At 42.1% G+C, this 26,295-nt stretch overlaps 1 protein-coding gene across 1 annotated transcript in view; it reads right to left on the bottom strand.

The window, feature by feature from the left end:
• The window catches only part of trdn (triadin), a 559,007-nt gene that overhangs the window by 188,651 nt on the left and 344,061 nt on the right, over nt 1-26,295 (bottom strand). The window contains exons 29-31 of the mRNA XM_072251580.1: nt 21,082-21,120; nt 16,714-16,752; nt 10,987-11,013 (exon numbers count right to left, since the gene is read on the bottom strand). Of these exons, the coding sequence (XP_072107681.1) occupies nt 10,987-11,013; nt 16,714-16,752; nt 21,082-21,120 (105 nt within the window). The remainder of the gene's footprint in view (nt 1-10,986; nt 11,014-16,713; nt 16,753-21,081; nt 21,121-26,295) is intronic.

Here is a 26,295-nt window from a genome sequence, read left to right as displayed (position 1 = left end):
TCCACATTCTCAACTACAGTCACAAAACATGGAGTCGAGCACCATATTTCTACAACTGCCTCACCAGTCCATGTCCATGCATGTAGACCGGACCCAGAAAAGCTGACATCCATGAGGGCTGAGTTTACCAACATGGTAATACTTGGCATTGTATGCCGATGGAATAGCCCCTGGACTGTTCGGCACTGCCATATGGTCCCTACATCCGATGGTGGTTCCTGCCCATGTGGCAATTTCTGACACCTTAACAAGGTCAGCACCCCCCATCATTAATTTGTCCCATACATCCAGGACCTTTTGTCACACTTAGCAAATTTTTTCCAAAGTCGAGTTAGTTAGGGCTAACATCAGGTGCCTGTATGCTCAGACAACATTCACCAAACAGCTGTAATAACGCCATTTGGCCTCCTTGAGTTTCTGCACATGCTATTTGGGCTCAAAACTGCAGAACAGAGTTTCCCACGGCTGATGGATTCTGTATTAAAAGATTTAGATTTTCTTTTTGTTTACCAGGATGACATACTTGTCACCAGTGCGTCCAAATCTGAGCACGTATCTCATCACCACATAATTTTCAAGCGCTTAAGATTAGATTAGATTCAACTTTATTGTCATTGTACCGAGTACAGATACAAAGCCAATGAAATGCAGTTAGCACCTAATCAGAAATGCAAAGAATAGTGTTATTTACAAAATAACTGCAAATAAAAAGTAAGTGCTACAGCACACAAATGTAAAAGTACTGAGACAGTACAATACGGATGCAATACTGCTTTACGTTGTGATGTGAGGTTCAGCAGGGTCACAGCCTCAGGGAAGAAGCTCTTCCTGTGCCTGCTGGTGCAGGAGTGGAGGCTCCTGTAGCGCCTACCAGATGGGAGGAGAGTGAAAGGTCCATGGTTAGGGTGAGATGCATCCTTGATAATGCTTTTCGCCCTGCCCAGGTAGCAATTATGGTAGATGTTCTCAATGGTAGGCAATTGGGTGCCGATTGGCAGGATACTTGGAAGTGTGGAGGGGCAGAGGGATCTGGGGGTATATGTCCACAGATCCCTGAAAGTTGACTCACAGGTAGATAGGGTAATTAAGAAAGCTTATGGGGTGTTAGCTTTCAAAAGTCGAGGGATAGAGTTTAAGAGTAGCAAAGTAATGATGCAGCTCTATAAAACTCTGGTTAGGCCACACTTGGAGTACTGTGTCCAGTTCTGGTCGCCTCACTATAGGAAGGATGTGGAAGCACTGGAAAGGGTACAGAGGAGACTTACCAGGATGCTGCCTGGTTTAGAGAGTATGGATTATGATCAGAGATTAAGGGAGCTAGGGCTTTACTCTTTGGAAAGAAGGAGGATGAGAGGAGACATGCTAGAGGTATACAAGATATTAAGAGGAATAGATAAATTGGACAGCCAGCACCTCTTCCTCAGGGCACCACTGCTCAGTACAAGAGGACATGGCTTTAAGGTAAGGGGTGGGAAGTTCAAGGGGGATATTAGAGGAAGGTTTTTTACTCAGAGAGTGGTTGGTGCCTGGAATGCACTGCCTGAGTCAGTGGTGGAGGCAGATATTCTAGTGAAATTTAAGAGACTATTAGACAGGTATATGGAGGAATTTAAGGTGGGGGATTATATGGGAGGCAGGGTTTGAGATTCGGCACAACATTGTGGGCCGGAGGGCCTGTACTGTGCTGTACTATTCTATGTTCTATAATCCGCTGGGCAGTTTTCACCACACGCTGGATTGTTTTGCGGTCCGATATGGGACAATTGCCATACCACACTGAGATGCAGTTGGTGAGTATGCTCTCAATGGTACAGCGGTAAAAGTCCGTCAGTATTCTGGGACAGGGGTGAGCTTTCTTGATGTTCCGTAGGAAATAAAGGCGCTGTTGCACCTTTTTGATCAGGATGGAGGAGTTCAGGGACCAGGTGAGATCCTCGGAAATGTGGACACCAAGGAATTTGAAGCTTGATACACGCTCCACTACAGGTCCGTTGATGTAGATGGGGACGTGAGTGTGGCTCCTAGCATGCCTGAAGTCCACAATGACCTCCTTGGTCTTCTGGGTTAAGGGCCAAGTTGCTGTTGGCACACCACACGGCCAGTTGCTGGACCTTATCCCTGTACACCGTCTCGTCATCCCCTCTGATCAGGCCAACCACCGAGGTGTCGTCTGCGAACTTGATTGTGGAGTTAGAACCAGGTACAGGAACGCAGTCATAGGTGAAAAGGGAGTACTGAAGAGGGCTCAGCACACAGTCTTGAGGCACACCAGTGTTCAAGGTAAGAATGGAGGAGGAGAGGTTGTCTAACTTAACTGATTGGGGTCTGTTAGTCAGAAAGTCCGAAGTCCAATTGCAGATGGATGAGCTGATACCAAGCTGGCGAAGTTTGGTGATCAGCTTGGAGGGGATCACAGTACTGAATGCGGAGCTGAAGTCAATGAACAGCATTCTGATGTAAGAGCTGGGGCTGTCCAGGTGGGTCAGGGCAGAGCGAAGTGCCATGGAGCTGGCGATGATGAACCATGGTGATGGGTGTGGACTGCTTACAATTTCTAAACATACTGCTTCTGAATTACTCTCACTGCAAACTGCAGCCTGTAGTTTCCCTGTAAGCAATGTACTTTTGAACCATCTTAATGAACTAGTGATCTCACGATCTTCTGAAGGTCATGGCAGACCTAACCCTCAAGGATGCAGGAACAGCATCTTTAAGTGAGTGAAGATACATCACCATGTCCAAAAAGGAGAGAGGAGGGGAGGACTTCAAGTCAAACCGAGGTGCCAAGGAATGAAAAATCCTTAACCAAACATCTTGTTAGCAGATGTACAATCATTGGAGAATAAGACTGAGGACCTGAGGGCAAGATTTCTGTATCAGAGGGAAAGGAGTAATTGCAGCATTATGAGTCCCGATGAAAAGTCTTGGCCCAAAACATCGACTGTTTACTCTTTTCCATAGATGCTGCCAGGGTTGCTGAGTTCCTCCAGTTTTTGTATGTGTTCTTTGGATTTCCAGCATCTGCATGCCTTCTTGTGTTTGTGATACATGTAGCGGAGTCGCAGGAAATCAATATTGATCATCAGAATTAGGTTTATTATCACAGGCATATGTCGTGAAATTTGTTAACTGAGCAGCAGCAGTTCAATGCAATACATAATATAGAAGAAAAGTAATTAATAATAATAAGTAAATCAATTACAGTACACATATATTGAATAGATTAAAAATCGTGCAAAAAACAGAAATAATATATATTTAAAAAGTGAGGTAGTGCTCACGGGTTCAATGTCTATTCAGGAATTGGATGGTAGAGGGGAAGAAGCTGTTCCTGAATCACTGAGTGTGTGCCTTCAGGCTTCTGTACCTCCTTCCTGATGGTAACAGTGAGAAAAGGGCATGCCCTGGGTGCTGGAGGTCCTTAATAATGGATGCTGCTTTTCTGAGGCACCGCTCCTTGAAGATGCCCTGAGTACGTCGTAGGCTAGTACCCAAGATAAAGCTGACTAAATTTACAACCTTCTGCAGCTTCTTTTGGTCCTGTGCAGTCGACCATCCCATACCAGACAGTGATGCAGCCCGTCAGAATGCTCTCCACAGTACATCTGTAGAGGTTTTTGAGTGTGTTTGTTGACATACCAAATCGCTTCAAACTCCTCATGAAGTATACGCGCTATCTTGCCTTCTTTATAATTGCATCGGTATGTTGGGACCAAGTTAGTTCCTCAGAGAGTTGGTATAAATGAGTGTTTCTCCGGTTGGCAGTCAGTGGTGAGTGGGGTGCCGCAGGGGTCGATACTGGGCCCGCAGCTGTTTACCATGTACATTGATGATTTGGAAGAGGGGACTGAGTGTAGCGTAGCAAAATTTGCTGATGACACTAAACTGAGTGGAAAAGCAAATTGTACAGAGGATGTGGAGAGTCTGCAGAGGGATATAGATAGGTTAAGTGAGTGGGCCAAGGTCTGGCAGATGGAATACAATGTTGGTAAATGCAAGATCATCCACTTTAGAAGAGCAGATTATTATTTAAATGGTGAAAGATTGCAGCATGCTGTTGTGCAGAGGGACTTGGGAAAGCCTGTTCATGAATCACATAAAGATGGCTTGCAGGTACAACAGGTTATTGAGAAGGCAAATGGAATGTTGGCCTTTATTGCTAGAGGGATTAAGTTCAAGAGCAGGGATATCATGCTGCAACTATACAGGGTACTGGTGAGGCTGCACCTGGAGTACTGTGTGCAGTTCTGGTCTCCATACTTGAGGAAGGATATACTGGCTTTGGAGGCAGTGCAGAGGAGATTCAACAGATTGATTTCAGGGATGAAGTAGTTAACCTATGATGAGAGATTGAGTCGCCTGGGACTATATTCTCTGGAGTTCAGAAGAATGAGAGGGGATCTTATAGAAACATCCAAAATTTGGAAAGCGATAGATAAAGTAGAAGTAGGAAAGTTGTTTCCGTTGGTAGGTGAGACTAGAACTAGGGGACATTGCCTCAAGATTCAGGGGAGAAGATTTAGGATGAAGATGAGGAGAAACTGTTTTTCCCAGAGAGTGGTGTATCTGTGGAATTCTCTGCCCAGTGAAGCAGTTGAGGCTTCCTCACTAAATATATTTAAGAAATAGTTAGATACATTTTTACATAGTAAGGGAATTAAGGGTTATGGGGAAAAGGCAGGTAGATGGAGCTGAGTTTACGGACAGATCAGCCACGATCTTATTGAATGATGGGGCAGGCTCGATGGGCCGGATGGCCTCCTCCAGCTCCTATTTCTTATGTTCTTATGTAATATCCAGGAACTTGAAGCTGCTCATTCTCTCCACTTCTGATCCCTCTATAAGAATTGGTATATGTTTCTTCATCTTACCCCTCCGGAAGTCCACAATCAGTTCTTTCATCTTTCTGATGTTGAGTGCCAGGTTGCTGCTGCGACAACAACCCAATAGTTGGCATATCTCACTCCTGTACATTCTCTCATCTCCATCTGAGATTCAACCAACAATGTTATATCATCAGCAAATTTATAGATGGCATTTGAGCTATGCCAGCCAGGCCATGCTCTCTTCTTGCAGCTACCATCAGGAATTAAGTAAAGGATAAAACTCAGTGTCCACACCATCATACTCAAGAACAGTTATTACTCTTTAACCATTAGGCTCTTGAAGGAGAGGGGATAACTTCACTCACCTCATCACTGAAATATTTGTTTTTACAGTTTGTTATCCTTTGCACATTGGTTGTTTGTCCATTACGATGGGTGCATTCTTTCATCTATTCCACTGTGCTTCTTGGATTTACCGTGTATGCTCACAAGAAAACGAACCTTAGTGTTGTATATGGTGACATTCTCTTTATGTACTTTGATAATAAATTTTCCTTTAACCTTGTCCTTCTTTAGGTTGGGCACTCTTATGGTCAACTGCTGTATTCCACCATACTTCAGACTTGTGCCTTGTAAATAGTGGGAAGGCTTTGGGTTGTGAAGAGATGAGTCACCCATTGAAGAATACACAGCACTTGATACATTTTTGTAGTCATGGCATTTATGTGGCTGGTCCAGTTGAGCGTCTTATCAGTGGATACCTCTAAGACATCGGCAGTAGAAAATTCAGGATAGGTAAAGCCATTGAATGCATAGTTATATTCTTGTTGAAAATAGTCATTATCTGGTGCCTCTTGGTGTAAGTGTTACCCTCCTCTTATCAGCCTAAGCCTGAATGCTGTCAGGTCTTGTTGCTTGCTTTCTTTGGTTGTTTTATTTGCTAAGGAGCTGCAAATAGTATTCAAAATGGGAAATCATTAGCCAATATCCCCATTTCTTATGTTGTGATGGGAAGTGAAGTTGCCGCTGAAGATGGTTGGGCCCAGGACACTGTCATGAGAAACAGTGATGTCCTGGGGCTGGTGTATGTAATGTAATGGGTGACAGATTACACATATTGTTCATAATAGAAACTGTTCTACATGATTCACAAACACCGACATTGAGTTGTGTTCACGTTAAGATACGGTGTCAAAATGGAATGGCATAAGTGTAAGGTTATTGTTCATAATGGAAGTAAAGGGTTGTGGCTTTTGTTAAGCACATAACATGCCTCTTGCATGTTTTAGTCACAAAATCCTACACTGGGATGATTATCTTTGACAACTGAAACCATCTTCTATTCTGCGTGCCCTTTGAGTTATATGGGTGAATCTCAACATTAGTACTGGCAAGGGCACAGGAGATCTGCTCTGCTAACTCACAAGACTTCGAGACACAGAACGCTATGTCCAAGTACTAGAAGAAGGGGTTGTTACAGACTGGTGATCGTTGGTTGGTATGGATAGTTCCATGTGGCACATTCCATCTCAGCTTAACTCGTCCTTCTATTTCAGCTTCAGCATTAGCTATTTCAGCAAAATTCCTCAGTGACCTATTTCAGATAATGTATTTCCTCTATATACATTATATATAACTAGACAAGCTTATAACCAATTACATATTTTGATGTTATTTATTACGAGAAATCTACCTGAAGCCAGTATCAATTCTGGGATGCAAACATCCTCAAACGAGTTTCCAGAGCCAGCATTAGTCTACATCAGTTAGGCACCTGTGCTGCCAGCTGGCTTGTCTTGCTTCATTGGACTTGATGTAGAATCCAGAAGGGTAATAGGCTGTTTCCAAGATTTCACAGTTCTATCAAATCTGTCCCTGAACCCGAGCCACATTTAACCTGGTGCAACACAGTATTACCCCTTCAAATCAATGAAATACATTACCTGCTGGGAGAGAGGTGATCGTAATGTTTTCAATACTGATTTCAGTTACTTTTAATAATCAATTGATTTTAGTATGGCATGAGTCTTTAGAATTATAAAGTTGAGAAAAAGGGACTAATATTTTTGAACAATTTGCTTAATTTATCCCGAGTGTCAATGAATCCTGACCACTGGTTCTGTCCACATAGAGCTTGCAGGTTATCCCTATGACTATATGGATACTTCATTGTCCTCACAGATCTCAGAGAAAGGTGGAGACACGATGGCAGTTGCTGGAATCTGGACCAACAAACAATTTGTTGGAGGAATTCAGTGGGTCAAGCTGCAATTGTGAGGGTTCGGGGGTGGAAAAGAATTGTCAGATGTTTCTGTTTGAATTCCTGTTTCAGAATAATTGTCCAACAAGTTGCTTGTTAGCCCACAAAAGGATGTATAGGTTGGTAGGTCAATAGGTCACTGATAAGTGCCCCTTGTGTAACTGAGAGCTAGAATTTAGGGGAGGTATTGTGAATATGGAAAGAATAAAATTGAGATTAATACAGGGGTAGTGTAATTTGGTGTTTGATGCATGTATTGGACTGATGGGCTTGTTTCCATACTGTAGTCTGGACTCCACTCAACGTCTAGGAATATTAAAGATATCTAAAGCTCCAATTTCTCCGAGTGCAAGGGCTGGGGTTTCAACGGCTGCCAAAACCATTTTGTGAATGCAGAGAGAAATCCCCAATGCTGTGTAGGTTCGTGCCAAAATGATGGGAGCCAGGCTTTGTGGAGAAAACAGTATGGCACAGGGACAGGCAGGAGGCAATTCTGGAGCTACGGTGGACCAGCCACGTTCTATCATTTGTGCCACTGCGTCTTTATTTACAGATCTGGGGACCATGTGCTGCTGTGTAGACATTTCTGGCTGCTTAGGAAGTTCACCGCTGTTATTATCTCAGCTGTATATATTCTGCCGCAGGCTGATGCGGACCTGACTCTCAAGGAATTGTATGAAACCATCAGCACCCTGGAGACTGTACAGCTGGTGGCTGCTTTCATCGTCGCCGGAGATCTAAATCAAACATTTAATCGCTGACTAAAGTTTCTCTGAAGTTCTGTCAACACATCCAGGTGAGCACATGAGGAGACAGCATACTCCATCACAGCTACTCACCATTCCGCAACACTTACAAAGTGCTCCTCCGTCCACCACTTAGGAAGTCTGACTGCATCTTGATCTTGTTTCTGCTCATGTACAGGCAGAAGCTGAAACAAGAGGCGGCCATAGTTAAGTGTCCACTGTCGGTCTGAACAATCAATCTCCACGCTACAGGACTGCTTTGATGACGTCAACTGGAATGTCTTTCATGACGAGGATTTCTCCTAGTTCACGGAAGGGGTCATGAGCTTCATCCAGAAGTGCATCGAGGATGTTGTCACCCAAAAATCAGTGAGGGTCCCTCCAAACCAGAAACCCTGGATCAGCAGTTCCGTGTGTGCTGCAGTCACTGCACGAGGCAGAGCTTTCACCACCGGTAACCACCAGGATCTCCAGAAATCCAGCTACGATCTATGCAAAGTCATCAAGGCAGTGAAACGACAATATAGGGACAAGATCCAGCGATAACTCACCACCAACAACACCCGCAGCATATGGCAATGTCTGCACACCATCGCACACTTCACAGCTAAACGCAGTGGTGCTACCAACATCATTGCTGCTCTCCCAAATGAGCTGAACTGAGCCCCAAAGAGAGCTGCTGATGTGACCTGCACCTTGGTCATCTCTGAGGGTGAAGTACACAGGTGTTTCCAATGAGCGGACAGCCACTAGGCGCGTACTGGATGGCATCCCGGGGCGGGTACTAGAGTGTGTGTGGCACAGCTGGCTGGTGTGTTTGCAGACATTTTTAATCTCTCCCTCTCCCATGTAGAGTACCCTCCTGCTTCAAAACATCCACCATGTCCCTGTACCTAAAAAGACCAAGGTAACACGCCTGAATGACTGGCATCCTGTCGCGCTCACCTCAATAACAAACAAATGCTTTGAGAGGCTGGTCAAGGACTACATCTGCAGCACGTGACGACCCAAACTGGACCCCTACAATTCGTCTACTGACACAACCGATCGACAGATGACACAATAGCCACAGCTCTACTTGGAAAAAATGGATGTTTATGTGAGAATGCTGTTTTTGGACTACAGCTCAGCATTCAACACCATAATTCCCTCCAGGCTTGACAAGAAGCTCAGAGACCCTGGCCATCACCCTACCTTGTGGAGCTGGATCCAGGACTTCCTGTCAGATAGCCAGCAGTTGGTAAGAGTGAGCTCCTTCACCTCTGCCCCTCTGACCCTAAACACTTGAGCCCCCCAAGGCTGTATCCTAGGCTCCCTCCTTAAACTCTCTGTACATCCATGACGGTGTTGCCACCCGCAGCTCCAATCTGCTAATTAAATTTGCAGATGTCACTACATTGATTGGCCTTATCTCAAATAATAACGAGGCAGCCGACAGAGAAAAAGCCGTCACCCTGACCGGTGGTGTCAAGAGAACAACCTTTCCCTCAGTGTAGCAAAAACCAACAAGCTGGTTGTAGACTACAGGAGAATAGAGACAGGCTCACCTCTATTGACATCAATGGATCTGGGGTTGAGAGGGTGAAGGGCTTTAAGTTCCTTGGTATACATATTACCGAGAAACTCAATGGCTGAGTGATGAAAAAAGCACAATAGTGCCTCTTTCACTTCAGACGGTTGAAGTTTGGCATAAGTCCCCAGATCCTAAAGACGTTCTGCAGGGGCACAATTGAGAGCATCCTCATTGGCTGTATCACTGCCTGGTATGGGAACTATACTTCCCTCAATCTCAGGACTCTGCAGAGAGTGGTGCGGACAGCCCAGCGCATCTGTGGATGTGATCTTCCCACTATTCAGGACATATACAGTGACAGGTGCATTAAAAAAAGGCCCAAAGGATCATTGGAGACCCAGGTCACCCCACCCACAAACTGTTCCAGCTGCTACCATCCGGGAAACGGTACCGTAGCATTATAGCCAGGACCTACAGGCTCCGGGACAGTCTCTTCCACCAGGCCATCAGACTGATTAATTCACACTGACACAATTGTATTTCTAAGCTATTTTGACTGTTCTGTTGTATAACATACTATTTATTACAAAATGCTATAATTCGCATATTGCACATTCAGACGGAGACGTAAAGATTTTACTCCTCGTGTGTGAAGAATGTAAGATATAAAGTCAATTCTATTCAATTCAATCTGAATAGAAGTAAAGATGAGGAGGAATTTCTTTAGCCACAAGATGTGAATCTGTGGAATTCATTGTCACAGACAGTGGTGGAGGCCAAGTCATCGGGTATATCTAAAGCAGAGGCTGATAGATTCTTGATTAATAAGGGAGTCAAAGGTTATGGGGAGAAGGCAGGGGAATGGTGTTGAAAGGCAAAATAAATCAGCTATGATCGAATGGTAGAGCAGACTCAATTGAGTGAATGGCCTTATTCTGCTCCTGTGTTGTATGGCCTTGTGGAGTATTTTATGTTAGCTTTTCAAATGCACCTTAATTGTCTGTGTTGGAATCAATAAAAGTTGCAGCATTTGTCCTGAGCACGAACAACAGATCTTCCTCTCGGGTCACCTCTCTAATAAGTAATTGTTCATATTTATACCTCAGACAATTTCCCTCTCATGCTTCAAGTTCAGACTGAACAGATGGCAATTTAATTGGCAACATCAAACAAAAATAAAGATTCAGTAATAAACTTTAAGTGGGCTGCTAAAAGGCCGTTTCCCAATTCGTTCTTCCTGCTTTTTTGATGATGATTACCCACGCAGAACGGCCACTTTGATTTGGCACGAAAAGGAATGACAGAAAATAGGTCAGAAGTGAAAACAAATTGAATTTATGACATTATTGCTTCATGGCTGTGCATCTACTTGCTCCTGGTCCCTGTTAATGATGACGAAAAGAGAACCGGTAGCAGCTGTTGGAGATCAGCTGTTAAGAATTTCTAATCCATTATGCACGGCCACCTGTTCAAGTGGTACCACAGAACTGGGCCAATTCCAACTGGAAAAAGAGATGCATCTGCAGCTTTTGTATAAAAAGATACTGAGCCCATATCTCAAAGTAAAATTTGCTTCTTAATCGTAGACAGAAATAAGTTATATGATCCTTCAATGTTTCTTTTTTGGTCATAAGAGCTTACCTGGGGCTTTTTCTTTAGTAGTTTTAGCTGAAAGACAAAATAAGAGAAGTGAGTAGCATGATGTTGGATAAAACAAAACTAAAGAAGTATATTTACCAGCCTATCCATTGGCAAGTGAGACAAAACTTTATACATCAAAGGTAGAAGAATGGGAGGCAGGATAAAAAGTAAAAGATAAGCATTGGAAAAACATAATTAATTACAAACCTTTGTTTTCTATATGAGGATAAATAACCCATAAGATGGCAAGCTCATCTAAAACTTATTTGAGAAGTCTCAGGTCTACATTGCAACCCCAGTGAGCCACATTCAATCCCTATGTTACTTAAGTGTAGTTTGTTTCCTTGTGACTGCATGGGCTTCCTCTGGGTTCAGTTCTTTCTGCTCGAATAGCAAGGATGTACTGTATGGAGGTCACGTAGGACTGGCAGTTCCTTGGGAAGATTGGATTGACGATGCATTTGAATGTAAGAAAGCCAAATACCAGGAGCTGGTAGAGCAGTGCCCGAGACAGGGGTGGAGGGCACGATGTGAGCCTAAAGAGGTGGAGAATAGAAGTTTTTCTAGCTTCTCACTGTGCAGAGTCTACTCTCTTCTAGGCATTACAGGAGCTGCAAAGCAAAGAGCAATCAGCACCATCGTAGAGGCTGCTGTGCGAGTCTCTAGATGGCTATGGATCAAGACGTATGACCCATGGACCAATGCTGCTGGGACACAACTCGGGGCCTGATCAACCCTGGCTGGTTGCCTGGGCGAGACTGTCTGATGTTGAAAGACCTGAAACACCCAATGATCCCAGGTTACAACACTGACGATGTGGCCCAGGAGCATTATAAGCTGGTAGGCTAATTAGGTAACTAGTGGAACTTGGGGGGGGGGCAGGGGAGGTGGGAAGGAAGTTACTAGGAATGTTGGGAGGAAAAGCATGATTTGGTTTGGATTAATGTAAATGTTTGGCGCAGACTAAGTGAGCTGAAGGACATATTTCCCTGATTTACCGATCTTTGAAAATCCTGGGCCATTTTCTTTTCATTCACTGCTAGTTTCTTTCATGTGATTATGACGAACAAATATATTTGGTAATTGAAAGCTGATAACCTTTATACCTAGATTTTAAAGCATACACAAGGATAAAACAGAACTCCAAACATTTTTGTTCTTTATCCCAGAATTAAATACATGGTATATAGAATTCCATTTATATCAACAAGTTTGCGAATAATAATGATAACTTTATTTATAGTGCACCTTTCAAGTATTAAGGTGCAGGCTCAAAGTTCTTCACATAGAATGCAAAGATCATTAAATAGTCAGAAAAGCACGAGACAAAATTAAAAATCATAAGCAAAGACAAACATTATATTAAATAAAATGAAATCCGATATCATCATCATCATATGCCATGTGATATGACATGGACAATCATGGCCTTTGATCATGATTTTTCTAAGCAAAAATCAAATATGCCACATTATAAAAATGCAATTAATACCATCAGGCATTAAGTAATCCTATAAGTAGGTCAAATTAAAGAAGTAGGGTTTTAGAAATGTTTTGAAATATTCCACAGTACTAGCCTGGTGTATCTCAGTCGTAAGAGTATTCCAGATTTTTGGTGCATAAGAGCAAAAAGGTCGCATCACCTGTTCTTACATGCTTGGTTCTATGAACGCTAAGTAAAACCAGTATTCATGGATCTAAGATTACGATTAGGGATGTAAGGGGATAGACACTCCAAAATATATGGAGGAGTAAGTTCATTCAGAGCCTTATATACAATTAAAAGTCTTTTAACATTGATCCTAAAGGACACAAGCAGCCAGTGTAATGATGCCAAAACAGGTGAAATGCCCAGATTTTCTTCTTTTGGTTAAGATTCTTGCTGCTGCAGCTGATTTATATCTTTCTTAGGCAGTTCTGAAAAGAGTATTTTACAAATGTCTAATCAGCTAAAAACAAAAGTGTGTATTTGCATCTTGAGATGTTATAAGGAATTGAACTCATGCAATGTTCCTTAAATGAAAGAACGTAGCCTTAATTATATGGTTAATATGTAATTCGAAATTTAGCTCAGAGACAATAATAAAGCCTATTACTTTTTACTTCTGGCTCAATATGCCAAATGATCAAGTTTATTTCTACAGTTCAGACTTTTTATATTGATAGGAATAACCAAAATTTCTGTTTCATTCCCCTAATTTAGCTTAAGGAAATTCAAACTCATCCATTCCATGAAGCCAGTAAGACCCAGGCCAGTGGGTTTAGAGCCTCAGGGTCATCTGGCTCAATAGACAAATACAGTTGTGTGCAGCCTGTGCTGCTGTGGGAATTTACTTTGGGGTTTGAAATAATCTGATCTAACGGGACCAAGTAGAGTGAGAACAAAATGGGCTAAGAATTGATCCTTGCGGCACACCAAACACAATATTATAGATTGTAGGCACGCAATCACCACTGTTAACTAAGAACATTCTTCTTGTTATATAAGATTGAAACTAGCTTAAGGCAGAAAGGCCTACCCATTGACTAAAACAACAGGAATTCTGCAGATGCTGGAAATTCAAGCAACACATATCAAAGTTGCTGGTGAACGCAGCAGGCCAGGCAGCATCTCCAGGAAGAGGTACAGTCGACATTTCAGGCCGAGACCCTTCGTCAGGACTAACTGATGGAAGAGTTAGTAAGAGATTTGAAAGTGGGAGGGGGAGGGGAGGGGGAGATCCAAAATGATAGCGGGGGAGGGATGGAGTCAAGAGCTGGATAGGTGATTGGCAAAAGGGATATGAGAGGATCATGGGACAGAAGACGTAGGGAGAAAGAAAAGGGGAAGGGGGGAAAAACCCAGAGGATGGGCAAGGGGTATAGTGAGAGGGACAGAGGGAGAAAAAGGAGAGAGAGAGAAAGAATGTGTGTATATAAATAAATAACGGATGGGGTACGAGGGGGAGGTGGGGCATCAGCGGAAGTTAGAGAAGTCAATGTTCATGCCATCAGGTTGGAGGCTACCCAGACAGAATATACGGTGTTGTTCCTCCAACCTCCCCACCTCCCCCTCGTACCCCATCCGTTATTTATTTTTATACACACATTCTTTCTCTCTCTCTTTCTCCTTTTTCTCCCTCTGACCATACCCCTTGCCCATCCTCTGGGTTCCCCCCCCGCCCCCGTCTTTCTCCCTGGGCCTCCTGTCCCATGATCCTCTCATATCCCCTTTGCCAATCACCGGTCCAGCTCTTGGCTCTATCCCTCCCCCTCCTGTCTTCTCCTATCATTTTGGATCTCTCCCTCCCCCTCCCACATTCAAATCTCTTACTAACTCTTCCTTCAGTTAGTCCTGACGAAGGGTCTCGGCCTGAAACGTCGACTGTACCTCTTCCTAGAGATGCTGCCTGGCCTGCTGCGTTCACCAGCAACTTTGATGTGTGTTACCCATTGACTAAAGAAGTTTATGAGAATGCTGTGATCTATGGTATCAAATGCTGCTCTCAGATCTAAGAGAACTTTCTGTACTATGATTTGATTGAAAACCTGATTGAAACTTGACAAGAATAGACTTTTCATTCAGGTAATCACCTAATTGTCAAAAAACTACTTTTCTAAAATTTTACTTAGAAAAGGCATGTTGGAGATAAGCCAAAATTGTCCAAAGCAGAGCATTCTAGATTTTTTTTTTAAAAGCAGGAATTTAACTACTGCAGTTATTAAGGAAAAATACCAAAAACTAGTGAGCAATTAACTACATTGAGTACACTGTTGATTACTGCATCTGAAACTTCTGTTAAAAAACCTGTGGGAATAGGATCAAGGATACTAATGGATAGTTTTAGCGAAGTAATTATTTCTCAAAGTTCTGGTAAACTTATTTTAGTAAAAGAGTTTAGTTCACAGTGTTGAGCTCATTGAGGTTCAATAATGTTTGAGGTCTGTTTTATATGACATTGTATGAGCAATTTCAAGTTCCTGGATGTCAATATCTCTGAGGACCTAACGTGGACACACCATACTGATGCAGCTACAAAGAAGGCAAGACAGCGGCTATATTTCATAAGGAGTTTGAGGAGATTTGGTTTGTCAGCTAAAACACTCAAAAACCTCTACAAATGTACCATGGAGTGCATTCTGACTGGCTGCATCATCTGGTATGGCAGGGTGTAGGGGGCTACAGCACAAGATTAAAGTAGGTTGCAAAAACTTGTAAAATTAGTCATTATGGGTACCAGCCTCTGTAGTATCAAGACATCTCCAAGGAACGGTGCCCATCCGCTTTTCTGATGACTCTGCCATAGCTGGATGCATCAGCAAGGGAGATGAGGTTGAGTACAGGGCTACGGTAGGAAACTTTGTCACATGGTGTGAGCAGAATTATCTGCAGCTTAATGTGAAAAAGACTAAGGAGCTGGTGGTAGACCTGAGGAGAGCTAAGGTACCGGTGACCCCTGTTTCCATCCAGGGGGTCAGTGTGGACATGGTGGAGGGTTACAAATACCTGGGGATACAAATTGACAATAAACTGGACTAGTCAAACAACACTGAGGCTGTCTACAAGAAGGGACAGAGCCGTCTCTATTTCCTGAGGAGACTGAGGTCCTTTAACATCTGCTGGACGATGCTGAGGATGTTCTACGAGTCTGTGGTGGCCAGTGCTATCATGTTTGCTGTTGTGTGCTGGGGCAGCAGGCTGAGGGTAGCAGACACCAACAGAATCAACAAACTCATTCGTAAGGCCAGGGATGTTGTGGGGATGGAACTGGACTCTCTCACAGTGGTGTCTGAAAAGAGGATGCTGTCCAAGTTGCATGCCATCTTGGTCAATGTCTCCCATCCACTACATAATGTACTGGTTGGACACAGGAGTACATTCAGCCAGAGACTCATTCCACCGAGATGCAACACAGAGGAAGTCATAACTGTAGTCATTCCTGCCTGTGGCCATCAAACTTTACAACTCCTCCCTTGGAGGGTCAGACACCCTGAGCCAATAGGCTGGTCCTGGACTTATGTCATAATTTACTGGCATAATTTACATATTACTATTTAACTATTTATGGCTCTATTATTATTTATTATTTATGGTGCAACTGTAACGAAAATCAATTTCCCCGGGATCAATAAAATATGACTATGACTATACTATAGGAAGGCGGTGTCCATCATTAAGAACCTCTACCACCCAGGACATGCCCTCTTCTCATTGTTACCATCAGGAAGGTGGTAGAGAAGCTGCCAGCTGATTTTCCAGTGGGCACTGAACCCATGAACACTACCTCACTACTTTTTTATTTGTTTTATTTTTGCACTACTTGTATCAACTTAACTATTTAGTAGACATACATATACTTATTGTAATTCAGATTTCTTTCTCTATATTTACTTATCATGTATTTCATTGTACTGCTGCCATAAAGTAAACAAATTTCACAACACATGCCAGTGATAGTAAACCTGATTCTGATATTATTTATTTTTTCTACAAACAAATGTAGCTAAACTCTCATTTTTAGCCTCAGATGCTTTCAGCTTTCATCCATAATACAGGGGTAGGACATAATATTCCTATGCATGACACTGAGCTCCATTCACTGAGAAGTCCCATCTGAAACTGAGCTCTTATCTTCTCGGTACATACTCTCAGCAACTTCCACATTACCGAGACAAAGAAATGTAGGCAGCGTGGGAACCATCAGCCACTCAATTGCTTTTAAGAGCATACACACTCAATTGTTTTACCTTTTGCTGCAACTGTAGGTTTCTTCTTCTCATCTTTTTCTATAAAACAATAATGATTATGATTTATTTCCTTTACTTTCTATGTTTCTGCGGATCCATATTAATTATATCTAATGTCTATCTCACAACCTCTCTGTTTAAGCAGATCTAAGACACTTATTTATCTGATGAAGTAATTTTACCCACTCTGTCCGACCTCTGTGTGAGTAACCGGAAAACCACAGTAGAGTTGCAAAGTAGCAACCTATCCAGGAATTTTTGTTTGCATTTCTCCTAGTCAACCACAAGGAGTGACTCAACAGATATTCATTAATAGCGTGCTTGGAAGAGAAATGTTATCACTTATCACCTTATTTTTGTGAGCTACAAAATAGAAATTTAATTACTGTCCTTACAATTCACATCCAGACTTTTGTTCCACCCCCTCTGCATGTACCATTTTGACAGTATGGAAGACAGCGAGCAAGCAATTTATATTTTTATTTATTCCTCTACAAGGTGTGATCTGGCAATGCCATCACTTTTTCTCTGTTCCTAAGTGGCTTTAAACTGAAGAGATTGTTAAGAGCCAACCTGATGGGTTGGTTTTCTAGGCCACACTGATGGGGATGGCTTATTTCGTTCCCTGTAAGGAATCACTGAACCCAATGGGCTTCATAAGATACTGTAATTTTATAAAATCTAGCTTTTTATTGTGTGTAATTCAACATTTATTTAATTCCTCAAACTTAAATTCCACAATTCTCAGGATGAATTTTCTAGCATTCTGAATGGTAGGTCAGTAACCTAACCACTATATTTCTTTTTCTAGAATATGTAAAATTAAACAGCAAGCAACCCTTATGTCTATCTTATTTGCTTAAAATCATACAATACATCGTCGCTCCTGTGGTGCTATAGGCTTCAGGTACGAAAGCAGGCTTGAACCAGAACATTGAAACTTTATCAAGATCACTTAAAGGCAACACAACCTGGCGGACTGCTGCTGGGATGTCCAAGGTTGCCTTCTTCTTCCAGGTAGTCCTGAAGAAGGGTCTCGGCCTAAGATATCGACTGTTCATTCACTTCCACAGATGCTGCCTGACCTGCTGAATTCCTCCAGCATTTTGCATGTGTTGCTTCTTCCAGAGAGGTTTTTCTTAAGGTGTTATCTTTTAATAATTTATTCCATCTCACTCTAGCTCTCTCCCCATTTCTTCCTACACAACCCCTAGTCAACACCCACCGCCCCCCCCCCCCAGTTGCAGGTAATATCTTCAGCCTTTCACAAGAGTTTCTGTAACCAGCTTTTGTTTCTTTGACCAACATTTCTTGACAATACAACATTCCATTGATTAACTCTGTAGCATTATTCCTTCAATCTTCCACTCTAAGGCCCATAGCTACAACTAATAATCTTGCACGCCAATGTTTCTCTCCCTCTTTCATGGTTACCTTTCTCACTCTGCATTTTCTCCAAATCCAAATCCAAATCCAGATCCTTTTCCAGCTATACAATCATTTCTTCTCTGAACCAAGCCTGCATAATATATTTTCACCTCTGACACCTCATCCACTCTAACCTCCAGCATCTGCTCTCCCGAGTATCTGCCCCATGGACAAGCCCCTCCTCTGAACAAATCCTTATCTGATATATATAATGTGGTCTCACCGAGAAGGAAGGAATTTGAATGGCATGATACTGAACAATAATGCTCGTTAAAACTCTGTAAAAATAGTTACATTAGGAAAAAGAAACCTAGGCTTTAATAATACATCCTTGCATATGTGGAACAAATTGAAATTTGAAAATAACTGTAGTATAGTCCGATCGAGAATCTCCGGAGACGAAGGCCCCAAATCCTCGGCTTTGCCTATTGCCGGGGCCGGGGTCGAAATGCTCGGCAGAAATGGTGCTCGGTGCTCGATGTCGAAGAGGTGATCAGAGGCTCGGAGTTTTCGGACGGACTCAGAGTCGGACTGTGGTCGGATGCTTCCAGGATGCTGCATCGGCTAGTTGGCGGCGCTGGAGGTTTACCGTCTGCGTGAGATGATGAGACTTTCGAGAGACTTTGAGACTTTTACTGTGCCATGATCTTTTCTTATCAAATTAGGGTATTGCTTTGCAACTGTATGTTATAATTATGTGGTTTTTGTTAGTTTTTAAGTCGGTTTGTCATGTGTTTTCATGATATCATTCTGGAAAAACTTTGTATCATTTCTTAATGCATGCATTACTAAATGACAATAAAAGAGGACTGCATGTCTCATAATCATAATAGTATATTTAATGAAAATTAACAATAAAAGTTTCCATCCAATGAATTCCATTCTGAAGCACCGAGCTACTTAAATTTTATAACTTTTCATCTGCTCTACACAAATAATGTTGTAATATCTACTACAACTTCAATGAATCACTTTTATGGTTTACTTGTTTTGCTTATAACATATGTAACCCTCAGGTTCGGCTGGTGACATTAGTCTAGGGGGAGACAGTCTCTGACCCCACCAAACTTGTGAAATCTCATTTGTGTGGATGCTGCATGACATGTTGCCCTATTACAAATCCATACCACAAAATATCAGACAGTACACAATATTCAATTAAACACTTCAGCTTTATAATTCTTAATTTGACCATAGGGTTAGTATTGCGTCCAAGTATCCTTCGGGGGCATAGTTTATTCTGTTTGAAAGCCATTGTCATCGTGCTGATTGGTTCATTTAAAGTTTGTGATGCTCTTTTCCCATTGAAAGCTTTTGGGCGCAACGGAACCCGTCTCTGGTTCTGGGCACCCTGGAGGTATAAAAGATGGCACGTGCAGAGGGTTCACTCTCTTTCTTTCCTGTCACCCATGGAGATCGACTTCAGGTTGAGTTTGCGACCAGTCCTGAAGGACCACTGAGAAAGGACGTTGTATACATTGACGGGCCCCTCCTACTCCCATGGTTTGTTTAGTTAAGTATCTGTTAGCAGTATGCTCACTTCTTGTTTTTTATAAATCGGGGTTTAGCATAGTACCTGATGATTTAAAGGGTAACTGAATGTACGGTGTAGTGGTTTTTTGGTTAGCTTAGTCGAATACTTGTTTAGCTAGATGCCCAATTTAGTGTTTCACGGTTTGTTTGTTAAATAAATACCTCACGCACCCATTTTAAATTCTATGTCCCTCTTTCACTCATTGGGTCCTTGAACCTGCTCTCCCACTTTACAGCAAGAAAGGCAACACTTGGTAAAACATGAAAAATGCAAATGGCAAGTTGTCTTCCATAGCTAGAGGATTTGGCTGGAGGACCATTATCAACACCTTGGTGAAACCACGTCTGGCATGTTAATGTCCTTTTTAAAGAAAAGATTTATTTGTGTTAGAGAGAGTGCAATGGATGTTCAGCATTATGATTGATAGGGTGAAATTAGGTTTGTATTCATTTGCAATTGGAAGAAAGAAGTGGAATCTCGATTAAAATTGACATAATACTGATACAGTTAGACAGAATGGATGCAGGGAGCATATTTCACCTTGCCTGGGTGTCCACACTGAGTGGTTACAGATGGAGAGTATAGGCGAGAGACAGAGGATGAATAAAAATATATTTACTTGGAAGATGATGAACCTCTGGAACTAATGACCACATGGGATTGCCGAATCTCACTTATTTTAGGAGATACTAACTTTCTGAATATAAAATGCTTCAAAAAGTATATGCTCAGAGAAGATATATGATTGTCATAATTGCACTGATAGGTGGAGGGGATGCAAAGGGGTTGAATGGAGCATTCTTCCAATGTTTGATATTTTTATGTTCCCATCAATAATTACAACAGATACACACTGATATTGCAATAACCCTGTATTCATACAGACATAAATTTATTGTCAAGAATTCAATTGTCTGCTGCTAAACACTTACTGCATCATTAGGCTCAATTTCAGCAAGTTTCATGAGATTTACCTGAAACAATTCATCAATGCCATGCAATTTATTCAATCCATACAGAAATGGACCGTAAACGATATAGAGAAAATAGTAGAGTTTTTTAATTCTAGATGATAACAAGTGAAGGAAAGTGCTCATTGTCTATTCTTATATCCATAATATTTCCCCTCCCCATTATCATTTCAAATCATTTGCTGCTTAAAATTGCATGCATTGTTTCATTTTCACAATAAAATAACTAAATCCAGAAAAAAAATTACTTTGATGAATATTTTGGTGCATTCAAACCGAGATCACAAAAGAGAGAACGCGATTCCAAATGTGATTCTGTATTAGTCAATATCTCTAACTATTCACCCCAGCAAGACTCAGAGCTGGAAATATACTCTCAATAACACCTAATGTCTTTCTATATTGCAATGAACTAAAAAAAAATGGGAACTCTACCTTTCACAGCAGCAGCTGCCATCTGTTGTTTTCCTTTTTCTAAAAAACAGAATTTTAAATGTGTTTCAGAACTTCAGTTCCTTCTTGACGAACATTAGTAATACATTGATAGCCTAAGAACACAAGAACACTAAGTGATAATCACGTGACTAAATATACAAGGCAGGAGGTCCTCAGCAGTATAGTCACAGCTAATGTACCTGGATCACATCTGAACTTGGTCACAGTCCCCGACCAGGTTCTTAGATTCAAGGAGGTGCCACAAGAAGGGTTTAGTTTTGGCAAGGAGTGTACGTCACCAAAGATACTCACAAATTTCTGCATGTGTACTGTCAAGAGCATTCCAACTGTCTGCATTACCATCTGGTATGGGGTGGGGCAGGGCTACAGCACCGATTGAAATAAGTTGTAGAGAGTAGAAAACTTCAGATCCATCATGGGCAGCCACTGTGGTGTCCAGGATGTCTTCAAGGAACAATGCCTTGAAAAGGTGGCATCTATCATTAAGGACCCCCATCAGCCAGGATATGCCCTGTTCTCATTATGACCATCAGGAAGGAGGCACTGAAGCCTGAATGCACATACTCAACGATTTGGGAACGCTTTCTTCCCCCGCCACCCGATTTCTGAATGGGCATTGAACACATGAACACTTCCTCACTACATTTTTGTTTTTACGTTTGCACTACCTGTTTATTTTAACTAGTTCATATGTGTTGCTGGAAAGAAGGTTCTTGAGAAACTGAAAGGTTTGAAGGTAAATAAATCACCTGGATCAGATGGTGTACACCCAAAGTTCTAAAAGAGGTGGCTGAAGAGATTGTGGAGGCATTAGTAATGATCTTTCAAGAATCACTAGTTTCTGGATGGTTCCAGATGACTGGAGAATTGCAAATGTCACTCCACTCTTCAAGAAGGGAGAGAGGCAGAAGAAAGGAAACTATAGGCCAACTAGTCCGACCTTAGTGGTTGGCAATATGTTGGAGTCGATTATTAAGGCTGAGGTCTCAAGGTACTTGGAGGCATATCCTAAAATAGGCTGTATCAGCATGGTTTCCTCAAGGGAATATCTGGTCTGACAAACCTGTTGGAATTCGTTGAAGAAATAACAAGCAGGATAGACAAAGGAGAATTGGTTGATGTTGTGCACTTGGATCTTCAGAAGGCTTTTGACAGGGTACCACACATGAGGCTGCTTAACAAGCTACAAGCCTATGGTATTAAATGAAAGATCCTAGCATGGATAAAGCAGTGGCTGATTGGCTGGAGGCAAAGAGTGAGAATAAAGGGAGCCTTTTCTGGTTGGCTGCTGGTGACTAGTGGTATTTTCACAGGGGTCTGTGTTGAGACCGATTCCTTTTTACATTGTATGTCAATGATTTGGATGATGGAATTGATTGATGGCTTGTTGCAAATTTTGCAGATGATACAGAGATGAGGAGGAATTCCTTTAGCTAGTGGGTGGTGAATCTTAAGGCAGAGGTTGATAGATTCTTGATTGGTCAGGGCATGCAGCAATAAGGGGAGAAGGCAGGAGATTGGGGCTGGGAGGAAAGTTGGATCAGACATAATGAAATGGCAGAGCAGACTTAATGGGCCAAATAGACTAATTCTGCGCATATATATTATGGTTGTATGGTCTTATATACTTACTATATTTCACTTTTTTTCTCTCTCTATTATTATGTATTGCATTGTACTGCTGCCTCAAAGATTATAGAAAACTTTTGGTATGCTGGCTTTTATAAATCAGAGCATTGAGTATAGGAGTTGGGATGTAATGTTGAAATTGTACAAGGCATTGGTAAGGCCAAATTTGGAGTATTGTGTACAGTTTTGGTCACTGAATTATAGGAAAGATGTCAACAAAATAGAGAGAGTACAGAGAAGGTTTACTAGAATGTTACCTGGGTTTCATCACCTAAGTTACAGAGAAAGATTGAACAAGTTGGGTCTTTATTCTTTGGAACATAGAAGGTTGAGGGGGGACTTGATAGAGGTGTTTAAAATTATGAGGGGGATTGATAGAGTTGACATGGATAGGCTTTTTCCATTGAGAGTGGGGGAGATTCAAACAAGAGGACATGAGTTGAGAGTTAAAAGGCAAAAGTTTAGGGGTAACATGAGGGGGAACTTCTTTACTCAGAGAGTGGTGGCTGTGTGGAACGAGCTTCCAGCAGAAGTGGTTGAGGCAGGTTCGATGTTGTTTAAATTTAAACTGGACAGCTATATGGACAGGAATGGAATGGAGGATTATGGGCTGAGTGCGGGTTGGTGGGACTAGGTGAGAGTAAGAGTTCGGCACGGACTAGAAGGGCCGAGATGGCCTGTTTCCATGCTGTAATTGTTATATGGTTATATGGTTATAAAGATAACAAATTTCACGACAAATTTAAACCTGAGTCTGATTCAGATTGCTCATCATTCCCAACTGGAAATGAGTTCAAGCTTGTCAGGATTGTGGCACATCATTGTGTCATGGGTGCCAATAACAAAGTCATTCTCATGTTTTTCTCTGTCAGGAGCAGTTGTTGTTTAAAGTCTTGTTATAAGCTTCACTTGAGCTATTTAATGTAATTCCAGAATACTGTAATGAGAACATTTTGGCATAAAAGTAGATGCTGCAAAGGTTGAAAGAACAGCCTTCTTTTAATGAGCAACTGAACTACCATGTGTAGGCATGGAAAATGGCACCATAACAAAATAAATAAACAAAATTTCAATGATGCAACTGCCAAAATATAGATGGCATGCAGGACATAAGGTTAGAAGGAGGTAGGTAACCAGATGGCTTTGGTTTAATTGGATTGGTTATTAAATGTAAAAACGTATCTAAATTGTGCAGACAGATGTAATAAAAGTTCAAAAGTCAACTAGGTGATGTTAGACAGAGAAAACAATTGAGATTTGTGAGACAGAGAGCTGTTTGTTTTCTATCGAGGTTTACGGAACAGCAGATGGACCATGATAAGATATTCCTGTTCTCGCTGTAATCCATTTACTGTCTTCCTTCCCATTATGTTCCAATCCTTAACAGCCTGCTGCTAATTCCTAAGGAGCACACGGTACCAACTGATCATTTGACCTAACCACTCCCTAAGTCTTAGTCGATGTTTGCAGCAGATCTATTTTAATTACAGCAAGCAATGACAATCAATTTGATTTTCGGTAAAATGGAAATGGAAGTAGATCATTCTGTTTCAGATATTTTCTACATTACAATAACGTCGGGTGTCCAACTTTTTTTATGCCATGGACCGATACCATTAAGCAAGGGGGTCATGGACCCCAGGTTGGGACCCCTGCTTTAAAAGAATGTTGCAGAAGTCAAATTAAATTTATTATCAGAGCACATATACATCATCAGATACCAGCTTGAGAGTCATTTTCTTGTGGGCATTCTCAATAAATAGAAAGAAACACAACAGAGTCAATGAAAAAAGCTACATACAAACTAAGATGGAAAAAACAGCCAATGAGCAAAATACAAATTGTGCAAATACAAAAAGAAAAATAATATTATAATAATAGATAAGTATTTAATAAATAATATTAAGAACAGGAGTTGTAGAGCCCTTGAAAGTGAGTCCACAGATTGTGGAATCAGTCGGGACCTCAGTGTTTGGGTGTTGGGAGTTATCCATGCTGGTTCAGGAGCCTGATGGCTGACAGGTAGTAAGTGTTTCTGAACTAGGTGGTGTGGGACCTAAAGCCCGTATCTCCTTCTTGATGGCAGCACCAGGAAGAGAGTTTGGCCTGGATGGTGGTGGAGGCCTTGATGATGGATGCTGCTTTCCAGCAACAGAGCTCCCTGTAGATGTATTCAATTGGAGGGTGAAAGCTTTACCTGTGATGGACCATGCTGTGTCCACTACCTGTTGTCGGCTTTTCTGTTCAAGGTCATTAGTGTTTCCATGGCAAGCCATGATACAACCAGCCAATATACTCTCCACCATGTACCTATAGAAGTTTGTCAAAGTTTTAAGGTGAGATGCCCGATCTTTGTAAAGTTTAAGAAATTAGAGGTGTTGCTAAGCCTTCTCTGTAAAGGCACTTATGTGCCCGACCCAGAACAGATCCTTGGAAATGCAAACACCATGGAATTTACAGTTACTGACCCTCTTCACTTCTGATCCCCTGATGAGCAGGCCGCTAAGCACACAGGCTTGCTTGCCTGTACTGATGGTGATTGCGGGAGGCTGCTGTTGCCAATCCAAACTGCCTGAGGTCTACAAGTGTGGGAATCAAAGATCCAGTTGCACAGGGCGGTACTGAGGCTTAGGTATTGGAGCATTATGATCAGTTATGAGGGGGTGATAGTGTTGAATGCCGAGCTGTAGAGTGTGAATAGCATCCTAATGTATGGATCTTCACTGCCCAGATGTTCAAGGGTTGAGCAAAGAGCCAATAAAATGGAATAGACAATAGGTGCAGGAGTAGGCCATCCAGCCCCTCGAGCCAGAACCACCATTCACTGTGAACTCCAAGCATCTATTCCTTCCTCATCATCACCCCGCCCCCCCCCCCCCCGCCTTCTCTCTTCCGGTATCTTCAGTGTAACGATCTCGCTGCAGGTCCTGTCCACAAAAATGTCTGTTTCCCAGAAGAACCTGAAGTCATCCAGTTGCCTCTTCAGTGTCTCAACACGGTCCTTCAGGAGCTGAACCTGGACACACTTTCCACATTTGTAGCAGCCAGAGGCACTATCAACGCCCCTGACCTAGGTGTTCTTGTACATCAGTCACTGAAAGCAAGCATGCAAGTACAGCAGGCAGTGAAAAAAGCTAATGGCACGCTGGCCTTCATAACAAAGGGAATTGAGTATAAGAGCAAAGAGGTCCTTCTGCAGCTGTGCAGGGCCCTGATGAGACCACATCTGGAGTACTGTGTGCAGTTTTGGTCTCCAGATTTGAGGAAGGACATTCTTGCTATTGAGGGAGTGCAGCGTAGGTTCACAAGGTTAATTCCCGGGATGGCAGGACCGTCATATGTCGAAAGATTGGAGCGACTGGGCTTGTATACTCTGGAATTTAGAAGGCTGAGAGGGGATCTTATTGAAACATATAAAATTATTAAGAGATTGGACACACTAGAGGCAGGAAACATGTTCCCGATGTTAGGGGAGTCCAGAACCAGAGGCCACAGTTTAAGAATAAGGGGTAGGCCATTTAGAACAGAGTTGAGGAAAAACTTTTTCACCCAGAGAGTGGTGGA

This window comes from Mobula birostris, chromosome 2 (assembly GCF_030028105.1).
Source record: "Mobula birostris isolate sMobBir1 chromosome 2, sMobBir1.hap1, whole genome shotgun sequence".
NCBI classification, from domain to species: Eukaryota; Metazoa; Chordata; class Chondrichthyes; order Myliobatiformes; family Myliobatidae; genus Mobula; species Mobula birostris.
This window is presented reverse-complemented; position numbering and strand designations above follow the sequence as displayed.